We start from the raw sequence: 22118 nt of genomic DNA, 5'->3' as shown, positions 1-22118 counted from the left end.
AGCATAGAAGTAAACTGTTGTAAAACTTGGTGTCTACTATAGTGCCAAAAACACATGCATTAATCCGCTGCTATAACAGCCTGCGGTCTTCTGCCTTCAGTCTTGCCTCCAGATATTGAACATAGCTGGAGGGATTCAGCCACAAGAGCGTTAGTGAGGTCGGCCACTGATGTTGGGTGATAAGGTCTGGCTTGTAATTGCCGTTCCAGTTCAACCCTAAAGGTGTTGGAGGAGATTAATGTCAGGGCTCTGTGCAGGCCAGTCAAGTTTTTCCGCACCAAAAATTCTTAGTGGCTTTGTGCACAGGGGCTATTGTCTTAAAAATGATTATATGCTGTAGCATTAAGATTTCCCTTTATTTTAATAGGGGACTAGCACAGACCATAATAACCGCCCTTTTCATATATTTTTTATTATTTGTTTGTTTACATATTAGGAGCAAACAAACAAAAACCCAATAAGTTTATGTCTGAGGAATCTTCAGTAATTGTTTGTATGTATGTGCAATGTGGACTGAGGTTACATAGAAATACATGATCTTCAATGCAAAGCAATCAAGGTTTTATGGCATTTTGTCACTTTTGAATTATGTAGGTTTTAAATTAATTATTTGTTCAATTAACTTAATTAAGTGTATTTGTTAGATTTTTCAATAGTGTTTGGTTTTCAAATGTTTTTATTTATCATTTCTTATCATTTAGTCAGGCCCTCTTATCTGATCTGGTAATCATAAATCATTTATGTATTGTTTTTTCTATTTTATTTACCTTTTATTATTACTATGACTTTGATCCTCTTTTTCTCTGTGTATAGCATGAAGGAACTACAGACTTTAATTTCATGATACAGCCTTGTATTGTATAATGATGAGTACATTACCTGATGAGAAATAATTCAACCCCATTGGGAGTTTTAATGTCATATTATTTTACATTGAATCAGAGTGGTTATAATAGATCCATCACTGGGCGCCCAGATAGCTCACCTGGTAGAGCTGATAAAGCTGAGCCATGGGTTCGACTCCAACCTACGCCTCTTTGCTGATTAAGAAGAGGCAATAAAAGCCCCCCAAAATATTTAAAACTAAAAATTCATCCGTCACTTGACTTGTGCTTTTCACCTTGCTTGGAGTACAGAGGCCAAGTCTCCTTTTCAATTTTTTTATGTTGCATTTTAACCCTCAGGGCCACCGTAGATCTCCCTTAAATAATGAGCTTAAATGACGAAGAAATGGATACGTATACAGTATGTAAATTCTTTTCATGGTGTGTATTCTTTGTCATCAAACATCTGGTAAGATTGGCAGTGAAAGCATTATTACATGGTGGCATTTACTGTATGTGCAGTGAAAATGACTGTCACACAACGTCCATTAAGCAGTTTATCACCCGCTCGGGCTGTCTCGTAAACGTGACACTGAGTGCTTCGGGGAAAAAGCTCCATCCTGATGAACTGTAACCCTGACATTTTACTACCCCTCACATGAAAATGTAGTGAGTGCTGCTGCTTTGAAACACACATGTACGCAGGTATGCACCCCAGTAAGACATTAAAGGAGACATTAATCAAAGAGCGCACATACGGTAGCAGAAATCCACTGAGTTGCCTTTTATAGAGTATGCTTTGTGGTAAAAGCTCATTTAAAGTCAACACGTTTGAACTCCTGAACCTGATGTCTAATTATAGGACTGTAAACCGGCAGGCAGAGGGAGTATTAGAAGGTAATTCCTGCTGTGTAAGAGGGAGAAAGAGTGTGTGGCTGATTATATGACCGTAATATGTTTGAGTGAAGGAGAGCAAGGGAGAGAAAAAAGGGAAAGAAAGAAAAGTGTGTGTGTGTATGAGATTTATCCATATCTGCAGTGTTCCTAATACAGGCAGCGCTCAGTGGTGGCCTATTGTCGGCAGAAATGACAACCGGCTCTATCTTGCCCTGCAGACAGCACAAGAACTGAGTGCAGTCTCCTCTCTTTCTTTCCTTCCACCCACCTTTCTTTCTTCTCTCTGTCTCATTCCACTCCTTATTCTATCAGTGTTGCTGTCTTTAACCGACTCTTCCCTTTTGCTCTCCACCCCCTCTCTCTGTCACTTTCTCTCTCTTCTTTACTTTATCTTACTTTCTCTTTTCTGGCTTGTGTGCTCTTTTTCTATTTATTCTGTCTTATTTACAGCCAGGGCCTTATCTTCCCTCTCTTTTTCTTCTTGATTTTCAGCCTTATCGGCATTCATTTACTCAGCACTACATAGGTTTAGGGACACAGCAATAGTTGCATTTGCCTTATCATTGTTGTCTATTTATATTGTTTGTAATATTGAGTTTTATTGGCTATACTGGAAAATACATTCTTCAACTTCTAACACAGATTGGGGCTAGAACAGAACACTAATGAGACATTTTTTCATCAATTTACTATTTTGCCCAAGTAATTCCAAACATTTTTTTAATGATGTTTCTCTACTTTGTGTGGCTATACAATTCAAAAAGTTTCCTGTATGGTACCTGACTCACAGTTAGAGCACTTTTAAGGCTTTCTAACAGCATTAAATTCTCCCAGTTGAATCATCAGTGCAAAAAATAAAAGGTATGTTCCAACACAAATATATTTTATATATTTGAGTTATACAGTATTTGTTTATTTGATAAAAAGTCAAAAGGTACAAGCCTATGTACATGAAAAGTTAACCAAAATATATTTCTGTAAGAAACTAATCACATGGCTTGAAAATCAGTTCCATGCGCTGCTAAAGCTAAATATTACATGATAGAAAAAATTGATAATCTCCATTATGAATCGGATGAATTCAGCAACAATTGCACCATATTTCGTTCACAACAGCAAAAACTATTGTGAATTTGCTACAGCTCTGATTCCAACCTTGTATCACTCCAAAGCATGTAATACACACACACCAGTACACCTTACAAAACGTGACACTGACACAGTATCCTCTACACGCCTCGGTTCTCAATAATAACATTTGGGTAGACTTTTGTACCAGAGTCAATGTAATCACCGCAATCAATGGATTTGCTCTGGGGGTCAAAGTGAATTTATGCAGACCTTTCGTATACTTTGGTGAACTTTACCACGCAAAGACGTACTGTTGACCAATTGCAAACAGTCCTGACAGTGCTGACCTTATACTGAGAGTCCAAAATTGAGGTACCTTGTTCTGTTACAGTTTAAACTGCTCCACAAACTTTCACAAAAGGGGCTGAGCACTTTTTGCATTCAGTTGTAGGACAGTGTTAATATGTTAATATGATACATTTGCTTAAATTAATTCTGTTAAGAATAATTCCTGCTTTCTTCTATGACCAGGCACTTACAGTAAATAAGATTTCTTTACAGGGGTGGGTGTTTTTTTTCTTATTTTTTCCATCTAATTTAGATATTATATGAGTAGGCTATCCCTTCATTTGATCAAATATAATGTAACTTATTCCCCCTGGCAACTCATCTCCACAATGCAGAGGAACATACATGTAAATTGTAATATTATTTCCCTTTTAATAAGGAGAGATCTGCTTTCCTGCTAACTGCTCTCTTTGTCTTTCAAGTGATTAAACACTGAAACAGTAATATTTTGCCTAAATTGCCTATTTACGCTTTAAAAATGTCTGTTTCTTTTACATAACCTTGGTTAAGAAAGTAAGCCGTGATCCTCATATATCTAAGTAACAATCAAACTAACAGTGTTAATATTTCTTTACTCACCCAACCATTAAAATAAAACTCAGGCATTTGTTTCAGTTCTTTATTAAAATCCTCTTTTTATTTCTGTCCTGCTTGCAGTACAGCACAGTATTGTCATTGTCCTCACTGGTGGTAGATGTAGCTGAAGCAGAGTTGGCGCAGCATCTCACCCCCTTATCTGTGTGTCTGTGTGTGTGTGTGTGTGTGTGTGTATAATCATGTGCATCTGTCAGTGTGTGTAGGTCTCCGTGTGTGTTTGTGAGGTGCTGACAATAAAGTGTAGCACAACTGGCCAACAGATCGTACAGTCAGTCAATACAGCAGTATTAATACAAGGCCTTGAGACATTGTTCAGAGGTGTACAGGCAGAAACTGTGAATGTGTTTCCACTGGAGGCTAAAATTGGGCTTGCCAGGGCTCAGGGCCAATAAATGCTTCATATATTTCTTAACGCAGTGTTGAAAATTGATCTTCGACCATACTGAATTACATTAACGTATCATGAGCACGTAAAAAGTGCAAGTAGGCCAGGAGGGTGGATCTCCTTTCTCAGGCAGTGTTGTTTCCATGTTCTACTCAACGGTGTGCGCAGGATCATTGTTGTCCATTTAGGAATCCCTTCATGCTGGCAAAAAGTGTTGATACTAACTTTTTTTTTGTTTGAAAAGATGATTATCAAAAGAAAGCCCATTTTTGGCCTTGGTGGAAACCACACTAGCAAGCAGATTTAGCCCTGCCCCTGACATGTTAGCTTTACCAGTTTTGTAAAATTAAGAAAGAAACAGTGTGTTTGTTGTGTATAATTATATTCTTTTCTCTTTTGTTTTACAGCACAGCAGCTTGGCAGATACAACACACTATGTACGTATATCAAAGTCCTTATATATACCGTATAAGTTGGTTGGCAGGGGTAGCTGTGCATGTTTTTGTATAGTAATACAGCTACTAAAAGATGCAAAAAAAGCCTGTGCTGCTCGCTACATTGTGTTTCAAAGAGGTCACCTTACTCTACACTGCGGTATAAACTCCAGGGTCCGATGTGAACCTGAAACAGGGTCGAGAATGTGACCCCTACACAAGTGAGAGTTGCTGCTGTATCCGTAAAAGGTTTAATTAGTCGTTAATCTGTAGCCCAAACCAAAAATAAAGGCCCCTCTGGGTAGACAAACACACGCCGCCACTGCTACAGTGACGTGGTCATAAGACACTCGCACACCCCTCCATGTTGTCACTTTGTTGAAATCTTAGCGTTAGCTACAATAGATAGCTAATGGAGGCGGATGGTTGGTCTTAAGTGAGCAAAAACACAGTTACATACTGGTCTCTGTTTTCGCTGGGGGTTAGGGAGCTGGGCAGGAGGTTCGAGACAAGGAGAGACGGACAAACAGACAAAAAAGACATATTCATTGAGATAATACCGAAAATTTAGTAGACAAACTTATATAACATAGATCTTAGCGCCTTGAAATATACTATCATATATATTTAGATATGCTATTTTTTTTAGATGAAATAAATATATCCACAAATACTCTTCTTTTTTAAAAACAGACCAGCTTTACAATAGCAGACACGCACCAACACAATGGATAGACATGAGGAAAAAGAGGCGAAGGGAGAGAAGAAAAGATCGGTGGCTCATTTCTCTCATGAAACAACCAAGCTTTGTGTTCACACCGCTAGCAGCTGCTGTGCTGCACTAATCTACCTGTTTATGATAGCTCACGGATGCGGTAGTGTTTCAGCAACAGGTTTGACTCAAAGCAAGACAAATGAGCCCAAATGATGTAACCGCAGCCAAGTTTTCAATGGCAAAAGTAAAATAGGTCGTATAGATTGTATTTGGGCAAGACTTGAGTTGCTTGCGGTGTGAATGCACAGAAACATGTCACTCTTGCTCCACGCTTTTCCTGGTTTGAATTGAAAGTTGTATGAGCTGTTATTGCTGATAAGCACAGCACTGAACTGCCTCCAACTTGGCTTAATATAGTCAATCTTTTCTAAAGAAAGTGAATCCATAATTTGAACAAAGTAATTTTCCTGCTGTCAGTGAACATGAGGGAATAAGTGCTTTAACACATAATATTTATATTATTATTATAATGGACTCAGAATGAAAAACAATATCCCCAAATATCAAGATGCTAAACAACAATTTTCTCTAACGCTACCCACCGCCACAAATATATATATATGATATATATATATATATATATAGATAGATTTTTTTCTTAAAGAAAGGCAAACAAATTCTACACAACAAGTTAATGTTAAAAACGTAAGTTCTCTTTTTGTTTTCTTCAGCTGAAGTAAATTATGGCTCAGATGCAGTTCCAGGCAAACAACAAGCGCTCACCAGACTGTTATGGGAAAGATGGCTCAGGCATTATTACCGACTGAAAAACACAAACGGTGTTGTGCCAACGGCTCTCGCCTCTTCTCTAAAACTCTACTGATGTCCAGTGTCCTGACTCTAAATGCTAATGTCGATGGATATAACTAGCTACTCTAGCTAATTGCTTGACATCTGAGTGTAAGTGCTGGTGTCAGCTTAGTCATGGATTAAAAAGCTATAGCTCTTGGTTACACATTTACAAGGTGAGAAATACCTTTTTAAAAAACAGGATTGCACAGGAGGTGCTACTGTGTCTTTCATACACCCTCGCCCCGGATCCAGCACTTCCTCAAAACTGTCTCATCCGCTAGCTAGCATCCAACATAGGCACAGTCTCTTTGACATCAAAACGGCACTCGCACTAGATATAACACATCACGTCAAGATCCTCTCCGTCCGATCATACTGTCTTGGTAGCATGGGGCTAACCCCAGCCATGTTGATCAAAATACATACCTTCATACTCATACTTAACACAAACATATGGCAGGAGCAATTAGCATAAGGCTATACGTATTTATTTCCCTGCAACAATCTTTCACCTTGTCTAACAAACATGTAGCTCCACCTAGCATGTTAGACGCATATCTCCTGCTTGACGGCACGCAAACCTGGGTCGATTCGTTTTGTTTTGCAAATGTTTGCTGCATTCTCGTCTCGGCACCAATTGGACCACTTGCAAGAAGAAACAAACAAACCAAAAAAAATGTTCAACTCATTGCAGGTCTAATCCTTATGCAAAGACTAGCGTACTGTTGCTTACGTCAAGCTACATCAACAACGACCTGAAGTCAACTCTCTTCACGTCTCTAAACTTAGTCACACATTCTAACCATCAGAAATGCTACAATTTCCATCTCCAAGTGTCTTAATTGTTGTTGCAGCACACTTGTTGGTGGCTGACTTTACATTCAGTCAAAAACAGGGAGAGAATAGACACTGCCTCCATCGTCGTAGTTAGGTAGTTGAGAGAATGTTTCATGTGCAGCTTGAGTAGTATGGCACAGTGTTTACATTGTATTAGACTTAATACATGTTTTGATATATAGAACACCATCAATAACAACAACTACAACACAGAAGTAAAGTAAAGGTTTCAAAGTATAAAATTGTAACATGAAGAGAGATTGAACAATGTATTGCTCAAGAAAGAGAACAGATGAATTGACTGTATGCAGGTGTTAATGTGCCCTTTATGTGTCTGTGAGTGTGTATTTGCATGTGCGCGTATTTGGGAGATGATGGAATACTCTGCAAGATAAAAGGAAACACAGCAGCTAACGTTGTACAGATTGATGTCGAGCTCTACTTAAGTTTGGCACTCAGCTTTTCATTAAGCCAGTAGAATATCAGTCACAGTTGACTTACCCTGTTGTCAAGAATACAAACACAGAAAAGCACAGACACACAGAATAATCACATCAAGGAGAGGAGCCAAGAGGGGAGGACAGGAGAGGAGATGACAAGGGAGATGAGGAGAAGATAGACATGTGAATAAGGAGGGAAAGGAGGTAAAGCAAAGAAAGAAAAGAGAAAATAAGGTGGTAGAGCGGGTGAGAAGAGAGAAAACAGGAGATAAATAGGAGAGAACAAAAGAGAAGAGAACCAGAGAGGATGCATGGATAACACAGAGAAGACAAGGTGGTTATCACCCTCCTCTCCCTCTAATCAAGAAGGTATTGATCATACACAACAAACGTGCCTCGAGAGGGCGTCACAGTTCTGCGGGGGTGTAAACAGTTTGTTAAGGAAAAAGGAAAGTAGGGGTAAGCAATTTGTTTAAGGGAAAAGAATAAGAACACTGTTCTGTGTTAAAGGCTTCCGAGAGCAGCAGGCATACAGTACTACAAAGTTCCTGAGCCCTCAGTAAGCATTAAGAATCATCTGAATACAAACTACTGCTCTGCTTCAACATCCAAAGCCCTTTACTGTCTAAAGCAAAGGAGTCTCCTTCAGCTGTACCACTTTTAATGTCTGATTTGCTTAAGTGTATTGGTTAACCCAGTTCAGAATGCAAGTTGTTGCTGTGGTTGTAGTCTTTCACATACTGAGAGGAATGAAAGGAAACAACAGTAAGCACAAGATTGCTCCTGTTTTCCTTTGACCAACCTCATTGGGTTTGTTTGGCTTTCTGGTTTGTTTGTGCAGAACTTTAGGAAAGGGCTCAGTGCGTATACTGTACTGACTTGGCTGCGCAGCCATGTATGCTGCCAGGCAGATTCAGATCCAGATCACCTGCTTAGCGTCAGCCTTGCAGGGCTCGCTTATGACTTTTGATACCTTTTTGAACTTCAGACCTCACTCTCCACACTGGAGAAATGGGCTGAGCCCCTTCGCGAGCAAAGGCTCTTGGCTTTGAGGGGTAAGTGAGGAGACTGAGGGAACCTCTGGGGCTGAGGTACAGAGCGCAATCTCTGGTACTGTAGTTTAGCACTTGCCGAAGCCATGGAGGAGGGCTGGGGTGCCCCTGGGGTGGATGAGACCACAGAGGGAGAGGATACAGAAGAGGAAGAGGTAGGGGGAGGAACGTGGATAGGATGAGATGAGGACGGAGGAGCTGGAAGGGCGGGAAGCGAGGGTGGCAAATTAGGTATGAGGGTCGGAGGTGGGGATGATTGCCGTCCTCGATCTCGATCCCTATCTGTTCTCTGTGTCCGCTGCTGGATACTGAGGTTTGACTGGCTGCCAGATTTGGATGGGTTTTGTGAGCGATCAGGTTTGGAGGAAGATGAGGAGTCATGTTTGGGCTTGAGGGGACCACCAAAACTCTGGCAGTGTTCGTACAGCTCTTCCTGGCTTCGCGATGTTATGCGGGCCCATTTGGTGGAGTGGGAGTGTGGATGGTGTCGTGGGGACTGACAGGTGGAACAAGCCGCGTGCCCTCTTCCCTTGTCCTTTGACTTGCGTTTACTCTTCTTCTCATCCTGTATGTGGAGTTTGTCCACTGACCAGTATCGTCGAGGAGGTGGTGGTGTGAGAGGAGGCGGGGGCCAGTGTGATCCTGATCCCCACCCTCTATCTCCTCCTTCTCCTCTTCCTCCACCACCACCACCTCCACTAGATCCCCATCCACTTTCTGCTGTCCCCCATCTCTCTCCTCGCTCCAGGAACAGATCATCTCTACTGTTGATGCTGCCGGCTTTATCCCTGGAGGGGTAGGTGCTGAAAAACCAGCCTCCCCCTCCGATCCCTCCAACTGCCCTGCCTTCATGATCCTCCCAGTACCTCTCAAACTTCCCAAACTCTCCTGAAGAACCATCATCATCAGAATATATCCCGACCACCTTATCACGTTCCCGCTCCTCATCAGACATTGTCCTTCCTCCTCCACGCCTCTTTCCATGCTCTGCTTTCCTCCGCTCAAGCTCAGAATCTTCTTCTTCACGCTCTACCTCGGACTCCCACTCATGGAAGGACAACCCCTCCTTGGAGTGCATCTCACCTCTTCCATTCCGTCCCAGCAATGGCCTCTTCTCTCCCTCCATACCTACAGCATCCCTGTCTGAACTTTTACTCTTCCTCCTTTTAGAGGCGACAGGCAACAAGGGTAGAAAGGCAGATGGAATGGTGTCGGAGGATGGGTTTCCCCCTCCCCAGAACTTGACAGATGAAGAAGGCTTACTGCTAGAGCTTTGATAATGCTTGCTGTTCCTTCGCCTGGGGTGTCTTTCTTTCCCTCTGCCGCCTTCCCCATCATCCCTCTCTTTCTCTTCTCTTTCCTTCCTCTCCTCTTCACCTGGGATGTTCCATCCATAGCTTCTGATTGAGCTTTCACTCTTTTTCCGAAAAGACTCTCGTCTCAGGGGTGGGTACGACGGGTAGTCTGGTGTCCCTGACTTGGGTTCTTCTCTTTTTTCAGTATCTCCTCCCTCCTGCTCGGACCTCTTCCGCTCTCTCTTCCTTACCTTGTCGTCTTTCTTCCTCTTTTTCTTTGTTTTGCGGCGCTTTCGCTCCCTTTCTCTCTCTCTCTCTTCCCTCTTCTTCTTCTTTCTGCCCTTCTTCCTCCTCTTCCTCTCACGCTCCCTCTCTTTGTTGTGCCTCTTCTCCTCTCTACCCACACCTCCATCTCCCCGGCTTGTTGTTCCACTTCTCCTTCGCTCTCTGTCACCCCACGATGCCCACCACTCCTGTAATTGGGCCAGCTGGCTGCCTGTTCTTTCTCTGCCATAATCCCTCTGAGGACGTGGCTTTCGGGGTGGGATTGGAGGAGGTGGTGGGCTGCACGGCAGTGAGCGTGATGACATACGACGGGAACGAATCTTCCTCCGTGACCCAAGGAGGAGGCTTGACTCCTCTGTAAGCAGATCTGAGTCATAGTCATCATCCACCATAAAATCCCGGTCACCTGCTCGATACCGGAAACTAAGCGAGGAGTTATAGGAGCTGTCACTTGAGCAAGAAGAGGGGGAATTTGACCTAGAGAGAGAGACAGAGGATGAAGAAGAGGATGACGATGATGTAGAGGAAGAGGAAGAGGACGAGGCACTGGAGCAGGAGGAGTAGAAACGGCATGGTGAGGAGGGAGTAGTAGGGGTGTGTGTTGGGGAGGAAAGGGGGACAGGCAGAGGAGGTGGAGGAGGACGTCGCCCTCTCCTTCCACCTCCATCGCTTGCTCCATACCTCCCACCTCCTCTCCTCCCCAGAGGGAGTATATTCTCATACAGGGGACCTCCTGAGCCTTTTCTCCTTGCCTGAACAAGGCTTCCTCGTCGCCAGAAAGGAGGCCTCCGTGGGGAAGAGGGGATCAGTGGAGGTGGCTTGGAGATTAAGTGCCCTGGGCCTTGTTGGGGGCCTTTAGGAGGCAAACGTGGCATGCCTAAGGCTTTTGGGCCTCGAGAATTAGCTTTGGGAGTCTGCTGGGGGCCCCCTGCCTGTTGTTCTGAGTTAGCTCCTAGCCCCTCTGGATCTATAGGACCATAGTAACGCTTATATTCATCTAGCCCTGTGTCACCTCCTCCCCCTGCTCCAACTGGGACACCTCCTTGCAGGGTCCAGTGCTGTCCAAGATTCTGCTGATATTGCTGCTGAGCCTGGAGTTCACTGATCCCTCCTGCTATCCCTCCAACACCCACTCCTCCACCACTGCCTCCGCTCATGACTTTCTCTGGCTTTGGCCTGTTCCAACGATCGACCACGGCAAGTCTGCGGTCATGACGAGGCAAAAAGGTGGAGCAGGGCATGGGGCCTTCTAATAAGGGGCTGTTTGAGGGTCCCAGAGCCATTGCTGAGTGTCCTGTAGTTGGTGGCGATCCGGGTAGCATGGTGGTGTAGGTCTGCCCCTGTTGCTGTTGTTGGTGGTGCTTCTGTTGCTGTTGCTGCTGCACCATGGCAATGGCAGTCGTGTTATTGATTGTGGCTGTAACAAGGTGTTGTTGGGGTGCCGTAGACATGGTTGTCATGGTGTGGTACTGGGGTAAATTGCTCCCTCCTGGTGCTGTCTCATCCTCAAACTGGCAGCAACTGTACATCCCCTGGGTGGAGAGATAAAAGAAAGATTGTAATTAGACCAGCAGGCTGCCAAGTATGATAAGAGGGAACTGTGTGTATGTGTAAGAGACAGAGAGACACAGAAAGAGAGCCTGACATACCAAATTTTGAAAAGGAGCAGTTTTGATCCGGCACTTACATCATAAAACTAAAATGCGGTACAGAAGGCTCCTTGTTCCAGCCTTTACCAGTTTCATCAAAAAATATTGAGATATTTTGAAAGTTTCAGATCAATTTAAACACTCACTTTGACTGATTTTCTTACAATTCCTGCAAAAAGATACTGGTCACCACAGTAAAAACAAGTTTTTTTGGTGAAGGTAACAAGTTAGAAAATGATTTTGGTTGATTAATGAAGAGAAATTACAAAATTACAAATGAGCTGTTCTTGTAAGTAAAAATAACATGAACAGTAAACTACATACATATTTGAGTAGGAAATGGTGTTTTTAAAATTTGGATTTCGGTCCATGTTAAAGATCAACTGATAAACTGATGATTATGCTGTTGGATTACTGTATAGCATCAGTCACTGCTGGGTTGACAACTGACACTGAATTGTAGAGATAAAATCTGCAAATTTGTTATTTTCTATTTTATGATTAACTGTAATGTTAAAAGATATAGTTAAAGGTGGTCTGACCTATCTGACGTTTCCGCTGTTTGTATGTATTCTGTTGCTTTACTAGAGTCTTTGATAAAGCAAATTTGTTTTATATTTGTCTGGGCTACAATTTCTGTATCTCCATTTATCCTCTATCCACCTACTTTCCTTTATTTTTATTCAGCGCATAGCATAACAGGAAATCTCTCTTTATTCTTTCTCAGAATGCTAAGAAATCACCATAGGAGGTTTCCCTCTGCCTCAGGTTCTCTGTGTCACCACATCCCCTTTAAAGGCAGACAACAGGGAGCACGGACCATTAAATATTGATGAGAGTTTTGGAGAAACTTTGGACTGAGTTTACCAAGCTTCTCGAGTGTCAATTTTCAAACTATCAAACCAAACAAAGCCTTTAGCATACAAAGCATCACTCAGCTGGAGCAGGGCTGTTTTTTCTCCAAAAGCACTGTGAAACATAATTGTAGAGGGATGTATGTGCAAAGAGTAAACAGCTTCTGGAGAGGAGTCAATACAATGGGGGAGAGCAAAAGCAACAGAACCTATTTTTTCATTGTGCAAGTAAAACAGCTGGTGACAGATTGAGAACACAATTTAAAAGACACAAATTAAGAATGAAATAATGATGAATGAAATTAACTTAAATAGAATTTTCTCTTTTCAGTTACTAACACTTTTGAGTACGGACTGCACCCTTCTCTGGTGTTCATGTGGAGAATCGCTTATTTTCTTAAACTAAGTGACAAGTAATCTGCCAATGCAGTAAGAATATTTCATCACATTTCAAATATAAATCTACTTATTTGAAGAATCTTCTAGAAATGATTGTCTGTATCTTGAAATACCAAGAGAAGTCAATGCACAGGAATCAAGGAAAATGAAACCTGATCCTAAAAAATACAGTTCTTGAAACACGTTTATTTGCAATTGTTACTACTTACTCCAGCAAACTTTTTTGCTGAAAAAAAAAGAAGAAATTCAGACTTGACAGGGAGATTTTTGTGGTGAGCTAAACAACTGTTTATCTGATGTCAAGATTTATCTTCTCATTTACATAAAATTGCGCATTTTGTTTCCTGTAGTTGGACCTGACAACGACATATCAGGACACTCTCATTTTCACATGTCCTGGTGCCATTGTTTGTTGCCACTTGAGTTTAGATAAGATTGTTCTCACTTGGTTTTAATGAACTGCTCCAAACGTGCTGCAGTGTGGCTTATTACATTTCAGCAGCAACATTCAACAACATTTGATATGAATAAAACATGAAATAAAATATGAGTAAATGACTAGATCCTTGTGACATTTTCTTTTTAAATTGTAAACCCCAAGCAGGAACAGTCAAATATAAAATCATGTCAGATGAGCAAAGCTATCTCTACTGTGCATGGTTGCTCTTTCTCCCCGTACCTTTGTATATGTACTCGCTGTAGATAGATGGGACTCAATTAGCAGTACTGAGGAGAGCCATGTAAATCACAAAGACTCTATTATTCTTTACACGTGAAAATGATTCATAATATCCATCGATATCTGTCACATCTTAATGACTAAATGTGTGGGGCCTCCTGTAAATCTCTGCTCCCCACCGGGACACAGATCTGATGGAGAGACTGTAATAATGGCCCTTCCGGACACATGAATCAGCAGTCCCAGTGGCAGAAGTGCTATCACAGTCCCCAGAGCACAAGGCGCAGCATACTGTGAAATTGAAACTTGGGTGAGTCACTGATTGGGTTAAAGCAAGCCACAGAGGCCAGCTGCAGAGGCTTTAAAGCAAGTACAGCATATACCTTGGGAGATAGAAGTTAACTGGTCTTGGGAGTGCCCTTTGCATGGAATTGATGTTTTTATTCTTAGAGTGAGGAATGCTACAGATAAGAATAGAGTTTGCTCATGCAAGAAAAAAATGATGGTACACTCTGAATGTATGAAGAGAGGCGTAATTGCACTCCAAAGGATCCACAAGGAAGCCCGTCAGAGAATAGATATCAGAAACTGCAGGGGATACGGTGGATTTTCTCCCACATAGTCAATACAGATTATCAATAAAACAGTAGAGTGGGTTCAATAAATGGCTTATATCAGTACATACACCAGATCTAAAGGTCTTCAACCAGAACAAAACCTGACTGAACCTGACAGACTTAACACATTCAGGCAGGGGTTTGACTACATTTTTACATGCTAAAATAACAGAAGGAGTTCATATTATGAAGAAAGGTAGTGAACGATGGAAAGTAGAAAGCTGGCTTATTAGAGCACGAGCCAACCACCACAGAGTTCCTTCACCCAAGTCAAACTCGGGGCATTTTACCTTCATTTCCCAACAAGTAGAAAGACTTTTACTAAAATACAATGTAGGAGATCTGTAGCCTCACGGAAGAAATGAATGTGAACTAGTTCATTTTAGTCTGTGTGAACTGAACTTTGGGCTAGCTCTTGTGAAGCGTGAACTTGCACAAAACAAAGAATTTGTGTGTAGCTTTGAGAGTTAAGAGAGTCGGGAAGGCAGAGAAACAGAAAGAGGCAAATCAGTGTGTCTTTTCATATTACAATATAGGCTTGGACTTGGTTTGTGTTTAACTCTGGCCAGACTGTCCTATATTAATTGGTCTGTGTTGGGCTCAGGCATCAGGAGGATTTTAAGAACCATCACAGAGGCCTTACACATCCATACTTGCTACAGCAGAATTTAATCTTTACTACAATTATTTTAATGTGCTTTTGTGATCAATAAATATCTTAAATTCCATCTAATTGACTTGCAAGCATGCTGTTAATTTGAAATTCATCCTTTTTTCCACTTTTTGATAGATGAACACTGTGAATGTAATGTGTATCTCATAAATAAACTCTCCTTTCTCTTTCTCCTTTGTCTAATATCCTTTCTGTATTAATTTGTATTTTGTGCTAGCTCTAGGTTTGTATACACATTCATGTGTTTTATCTTATAACTGTATTAGCTTGTACTGAAATTCATGTTTGTATAATTAATTATCAAGATCATTAGAAACACTAGAATGAGCTTTGCGATTCTTAGCTGAGGTTCTATATAATTCATAGTCTGAAACGGTGATTTTTCATTTGCAAAAGTAATAAGTCTGTTTTCAGCAGATAAAATTAGAGTAGTCTCCTCATATGTTGGAAGAATAACGTCAGAAGTAAGAGCTGTAGTGTTATGTCTTCTCCTTCCTTTTTATAGTGCAATTAGAACACTCTTCCGCTGTGCATAAATTAGCCATTTTCTCTGCTTTGTCAGACAGGAGGAGGCAATAAATCACAATCTGTTGTCGTCATTCCAACATGGTGTTGACACCCTTACAACCAGGGGTACTTACACGCCAAGCATTCCATCACAGGGTCTTCTGACAAACAAGAATATCTCCCAAGCTCTCTATGAAGCTCGTTTTACACTTCAATAGTCAACTCTCCTCTCCTCTCCTCTCCTCCTCGCCTCTGTCCTCCCTCCTCCTATTTGTCCCTGACGTTTGTTTCCATCCTGCATCTCCTTCTGGCCTCTCTCCAACACACAATGCTGTACTCCACTACCTCTGCCACCCAAACCCACAGTCGTCACAGCCTTAACCAGCGCTCTTCTTATCTTAAAGTTTCCCTCCCCTTCACCATCCCACTTCTCCTTACTTTCCCTCCCCAATTACAGCATTCACCTCTTTCCCTTCCCTTTCTTGATGCCTCCTCCTTTCCCTTCTTCTGGTCATTTCATCCCCTCTCTCCCCATATTACCTACCTCTTCTCCCCTCGTCTCTAAACCCTGCCTCTTTTTAGCCTCAAACCCTGCAAGTCTCAGGACCTGTACTAGATATTTCCAGGACCTAGAGCTGAACTTACAGAAACTGCATTGGCTCTAAAAGAAAATAGCTGTGTGACAGCTAAGTGATCCCTCTGCCCTGGACCATGGCCCTCTCTCTTGGCTTGATACCAAGGATAAATTCCATTGATGTTCCTCTTTTTGGCCTCCTTGCCAAAAACAAGTACCAATATTAAGTGTCACCTACTTTTGTACAATCCATATCTTGATAGTATCTGAAAACTAATTAACCTCTTCTCATCTATAGATCCATTTCCTGAATGAAGTGGACCTGATGGCTGCAATCACTAAAATATCTTTATTTTCGTTTTCAATCTAATCCATACAAGGAACAGGAGATTGTAAGAGTACACCTTTCAGTCTATCATAACATCTGCTCCTGCATAAATTGTTTACCAGTGCTCCTCAAGAACTATATTATAAATCTGCAGGTTATTTTCTCTGATTGGTTCTTATCTCTCTCTCCGGTTGAGGGTGTGTAAATCAGTGAGATCAGGTGCTGCAGTGTTAGGTTGAAATGAAAACTCTTATGCTTCAGATGTCACGTCTCTATGTTCTCTTACCACCTGGCTTTTGAATTGTTTTTATATCTCGTGTAGCTAGATTAGGCCCATATTTGTATATTTTGTTGTTCTGTCTTGAGGTTAAAGAACTGCACACTATTTAAGAAGGTGGTGTGATGTGCATTTTCAGGAATGGTTATTCAGGAACATCCATTTCTCCCAGTATTGTACTAATACTAATGTACTAGTAATGTTCTCATTTTAAATTTTACTGTGTGGGATCCACTGCAACAAGAAATGGCTTCACAAACCTAAGCATGTGAGATTCATGGTTTATCAGAACATACTCTTTTACCTTGTCATCTCATTGCTTCATTCAAAACTGTTAATAACAGTTTTATTAATCAAAAATCAGGACAGAGCTGTTCTGAAAAGCCAGTATTTATTTTGGTGTGCCTCAAGGCTCATTGCTTGTTCCCATTCTTTTCTAATTACAAATGCTGCAATTTGCAAAAGTTCAGACATTTGTAATCAGTTTCTGTTGTTATGCGGATAAAATACAGTTCTACATGTATTAGGTTCACAGCCTTCCTGATTGCACATCAGAAAAGAGAATTAAACAGAAAGACCAAATTATTGGGGGAAGACCAGGAACCTCATTTGCATGTCTTGTTTCAAGTTTTGCTTTTACCACACTTTCTTTCATCTTTTGTTAACCACATTGTTTTGCATCTACATGCATGAAACCTCTTGTGGTTGTTTAGATTATCAATCTAAAAGTACAAGTTTTGCCTATTTTATTTTTCAATATTATGTCTTCACTCACCCTACTGAGAGCCAAGAGGAAGTCCATGCCACCAGATCGCTTCACACAGTGCCGTAGTTTCCAGTACACTAGATGCTCCCAGGCAAATACCAAGAGGCTGAGTCCCATGGCCACTAGCAACATGTAGAAGACTCCGGCCATGTTGTCTATGTCCAGCTTACTGCTCATCACCTGGAAGGGAGAGTGGATAGATGGGGGAAGGCAGAAGGGAAGGAGAGTAATGGTAAAGATTAAAGGAGGTGAGAGCAGAGAGAAGAGACGAGGAAAAGAAGGCAGGAAAGTAAAAGGCCGGTAAAAGGAAAGCATATGAGAAGGGAGGGGCAGAGATGAGACAGGAGACTGTATTTATTACTAACGAGCACCAATTTGTCTCCCAGACAGCAGATAAAAAGTTAATTACAACCAGCAGTACAATAGAGAATCCTTTGCTGTCACTGGATGTCAGAGCACCCATCTGTGAGATTTTAAAGCCCCTGCGCTCAGAACACTGATGCAAAGACCAAAACATGTCAGTCACCACAAAATGTCTGGTTCGCATCAAACTAAGAGCTTTTCAGGCAATTTAATTTATTCAGTATCAACATTAATAGCTCTCATCTGCAGCCACGCAGCATTCACTGTTGAATCAATAACTATTATTGCTTTATATCAAAGGTCTTGGTTCCTGTGGGGACATGTGTGCAGACATCTATTCTGAGGTGTTTACGTTTAAGTTTGGTTTGTTTGTCCAATTGACAGCAATATCATTTGAACTTGTATAACACCAAATAATCGCACATACACACCTGAAATTGACCTGTAGTGCAGTTTTGTTAGGTGTGCTATTGTCATCTAAAGCAACTGCACAATACCACCACAAAATGCAGGGTGACATCTGATAGGCAGCAGCTACTTGTGTTGTGGAAATCTGAGCAAAGCAAAGTTAACTGACAGCAAGCAGGAGTATGGATGCGTAGTCATAAAGAAGAAAACAATTCTCAAACCTCAAACTTTTGATTACATGTAACCATCGCAACCAAGTGCAGAGGATCATATACTCTGGATTTTGTAACGACTTTAACCACTTAATATACAGTTTTTCCACTTAGTTTTCCATCAAGTAGCTTTATGATTGGAAAAATTATCCTTTCCCACATTGTCAATATTGGTGTCACATTTATCAGTGAAGTTGAAGTAAATAATAAGCTGTCAGACAAGCAGGGTAAAATTCACTCTTATCAAAAAAAAACACAAAACTAAGGCAACTATGAAGTGAAAACTGAACACCAAAAGTACTGATGCTTTAATGTTAAAGAGGTTTCTCGCTTCAATTCTCTTATGTGGTCTCTGAAATGTTTTTTTTTTTAGATTATAAATGGTGATTGGTAAGATAATTATGATGATAACTTGAGTTAGCTTGGTTTTGGAGATACCTGGTTATCTGTCAGAGGGAATATCAGAAAAATGTCTAAACATTCCTAAGGCAGTCCGTGTCTGGTCTTGGTCACAGTGGGATCAGCACCATGGATAGCTCTTGACACCAGGTTGGCTGGACAACAATCTGACAATCTGATCAGCATTAAGGCTGGACTACAAACTATAAACAGTGCAGCGGCAGACTGTGTGCCAGGTTGATGGAGAAAAGCGGAGAAAAGGTATAAGACATCATACCTCGATCTTATCATTGTGGCAGATACCCGACAGCCAGAGACGCTCCAACATATCAATCTCATCTGCAAGAGAAAAGATGGAGGGAGAACAAGGAGGTCAAAAAAGAGGAGAAGCTGAAAGAAAATTAAATAACGAGATAAGTAAAAAAGGTGGGAGAGGAGGTTTATAAGGCTCACAGGAAAGAGAGAGCAAGATGATGGGGCGGAAGAGTGAACAAGAAAGAAGAAATGAGGAATTAGGTACAGAAAAGACAATAATGGAGAAGGAGCTGAAACAGTACAGCACTGGAGGAGGAAATAAAAGAGAAAAATTTTCAAAAGGGGATTACCGCCCTTTTGTAATGAGAGCAAGGTGTTTGATCTCCTGAGGGAGAGAGAAGAACCAACAGAAGGAAAGCTGAAGAGGTGAAGAGAGAACAAGGAGGAGGATGGAGTCTATTGTGTTCCAGCAAAAAAGATACATATGATGAAATGCAGCACGGGGGAGAGAAATGAGAGGAGGGAGTACAACCTTGTTTATATGATGTTAAAATGGAAGAGAAAATTAGATTGATGGGAGAGAGCAAAGCAAGGAAAGATAACATAAAGATAAGATAAGAAAGAAGGGAAATTCTGTGCCCATGGCAGTAAAATGAAGATGCAGCCTATCAGTTACTAGAAATTACATGTGATAAATCCAAGGAAAGGTGCATGTGTCTCGCTATGTTACAGATACTACAAATTACAAGCATGGAAATATAGAGTGTGAATAGAAAACAAAGAATTAGAACACAGGGGGGAGGCTAAGAAATGGGAGAGGAGAAGAGGTCGTATGAGAAAGAATTAGAGGCCATTTGCAGAAAAAGTCATGAGATTGAAAAGAGCAACTGGGAATTACTGGCAGTGACTGGAAGTGAGAGGAAGCCCTTTGAAGCAGGCTGTGAAATGGCCTGGCATCTGAGGCGGGCACACCGAGGACAGAGCGTCGCGATAGAGCATGGGAGATGAAAGGTGGTGGGGGGGACACACAAATATTACACTTTCTGCTCAAACTGTCATCAGAATCATGCACACACATATCTGATAGACACTCTGAGCTCCAGTGTAATGGGACTCTCATTGCTGGCCATTAAGGCATTAATCAAAAAGAATGAGTCAGTGGGTAGGGACAGCAGGCTCAAATGTAAAGAGAGACTTATGTAGACAGATGTGCACTGACCCGGTCGCAGAGGATTTTCAAAACTAGCACACACACACTGTCATATACACACACTGTTATGCACACACTCTGAAGACGTCCCAGTCAAAGGAAGTTCCAATTCCCAATGCGCACAGTTACAATATTAATCGACCTCCGGGTTAATTAACGCTGTCTGGAAACCCCTCAGTAAAGCCCCACCACACGGATTAGACCACCACGACTCGGCCATGTTGACTGAAACGTCAAATCCGCTCAAACAAAACACAAATCTCACTCTAACATGAATCAGTATGTGCCACATTTCACTTCCCCAACAGTCATGTGTTGGAATTCAAACGTTCCTTGACAGCTGAATTATACCGGGCTCAACTCCATCGACCTCACCCCGCTCCCCGCACAGATCCTGACAATAGAAGCTAATACGCATGTTCATTCTGTGTGCGGCTCACTCCCATAATCTAATTCATCGAGTTCCAATGAGGGTTCAGCTGATTTCTCTCTCTCTGTCCAGCTCTCTGCCTCTCTCCCTTTATCTCCCTGTAAATACGTTAATCATGGCAGTCAGCGGCACATAAAGCTGCTCTTTGGGAGAAATCTTCCCCACAAAGGGCTGACAGACAGGCGGAATTTCAGCTGTATCCTCTCTCACCTGCTCCAAGGAGGAAAATGCCACGGAATAAAGAAAGGGAATTGTCTGCACAAATGAAAGGAACAGACGTGCAAATACAGAGGGGAAAAAGCCAGAGCTTAAAATTAAATTAATATTTTTATTCCGTTGATTTTTTGACAGTTTAGTGGTGATTTGGGAACACTTAAATATTTCTTTCATTGTACCTTGAGAATGTGCCTGTCTCCCTTTAATAGCTTTACATTGGTCAGCAGTGAAGATTTAAGCGCCCTAATCATCAATCCTCTCAGTGGCATTATAAATAACGTCTAATTTATCCAATCTGTGCAGCAAAAGCATTCAGGGAAAGGGTATTATAGACCAGTTTTAACATATGGCATCACCTGGAATACCTCTACAAGGATGCATGCAGACAACCAGATGGAAGCACCTCAACTGTCTCCTTTCAATGAAAAAGAGCAGTTTTTGTACACTGCCTGAGCTTCTGATCTTGTCTCTTGTGGGATTTGGAAGGTGGGGGAACCTCAACATCTGATGTAGTGGTGCAGCAGGGATAAAATTACCCATGCTCAAAATAATTCCCTAATTGATTTGTACTTTGATTTGTGAGTTCCAGTGGACCTGTTTCCTTTGTGGACAGCTGACCTTCTTTTAAGCACCCATTTCTTGACATATTTTTTCTGGATCCCACTGGCCCAAAGGAGGCCTGACAAAAGAAATGAACATCAGTGGCTGCTTCCCTTCTGAGAGATCGACATCTGCATGCATGAACCCACTAAAGGGAAGGGATGACAACAGAAAATGGATGTGTGTTGAGTGTGCGGCCTATTTGTTCATCAGCTAGAAGGAATGACACGAAAAATAAACTCGCTTGACATGATTATGTATGAAACTGCCCATGAGATTTATTTACTTATTAATCGATCGTTCTGGCCCAGTTTACCCCCTGCCTGTCACTTAAGTTTAACACATATTAGCCGTATCACAGGGTGTCAATGTGTTATCTGATGCCCGTTGCACACACAACAAGTTACACAGACAGAAGAAGAAGTCAAGGTACAGTAGTCCGATCTGACAAGTGACTATGATAACAATTTCTGCTTTTCTGAAGAGCTGACATGGGCCAGAATTGGGAATAGGGACAGTGGTGTATCCTGACGAGTTGATGCACATCAATCATGTCAACATGCCCCTGGTGTATGGGCCTAAAAAGAAAACAGTGGGTGCCATCAGCGAGTGTTGCTCTTAACGGTGCACCCAGACAGCCCATAGAAACATATTTTTGATGCTTCAGTCC

At 41.7% G+C, this 22118-nt stretch overlaps 1 protein-coding gene across 1 annotated transcript in view; it reads right to left on the bottom strand.

Moving 5' to 3' along the window:
• Positions 1 to 3745: 3745 nt before the first annotated feature.
• The window catches only part of grin2da (glutamate receptor, ionotropic, N-methyl D-aspartate 2D, a), a 129180-nt gene continuing 110807 nt past the window's right edge, over positions 3746 to 22118 (bottom strand). Inside the window, exons 16-18 of the mRNA XM_051391068.1 lie at positions 19015 to 19076; positions 17365 to 17535; positions 3746 to 11564 (exon numbers count right to left, since the gene is read on the bottom strand). Coding sequence (XP_051247028.1) covers positions 8385 to 11564; positions 17365 to 17535; positions 19015 to 19076 — 3413 coding nt within the window. The 3' untranslated portion in view covers positions 3746 to 8384. The remainder of the gene's footprint in view (positions 11565 to 17364; positions 17536 to 19014; positions 19077 to 22118) is intronic.

Source organism: Dicentrarchus labrax, unplaced genomic scaffold (genome assembly GCF_905237075.1).
Source record: "Dicentrarchus labrax unplaced genomic scaffold, dlabrax2021, whole genome shotgun sequence".
NCBI classification, from domain to species: Eukaryota; Metazoa; Chordata; class Actinopteri; family Moronidae; genus Dicentrarchus; species Dicentrarchus labrax.
Note: the sequence above shows the minus strand (reverse complement) of the source record. Positions and strands in the feature narration are given on the sequence as shown.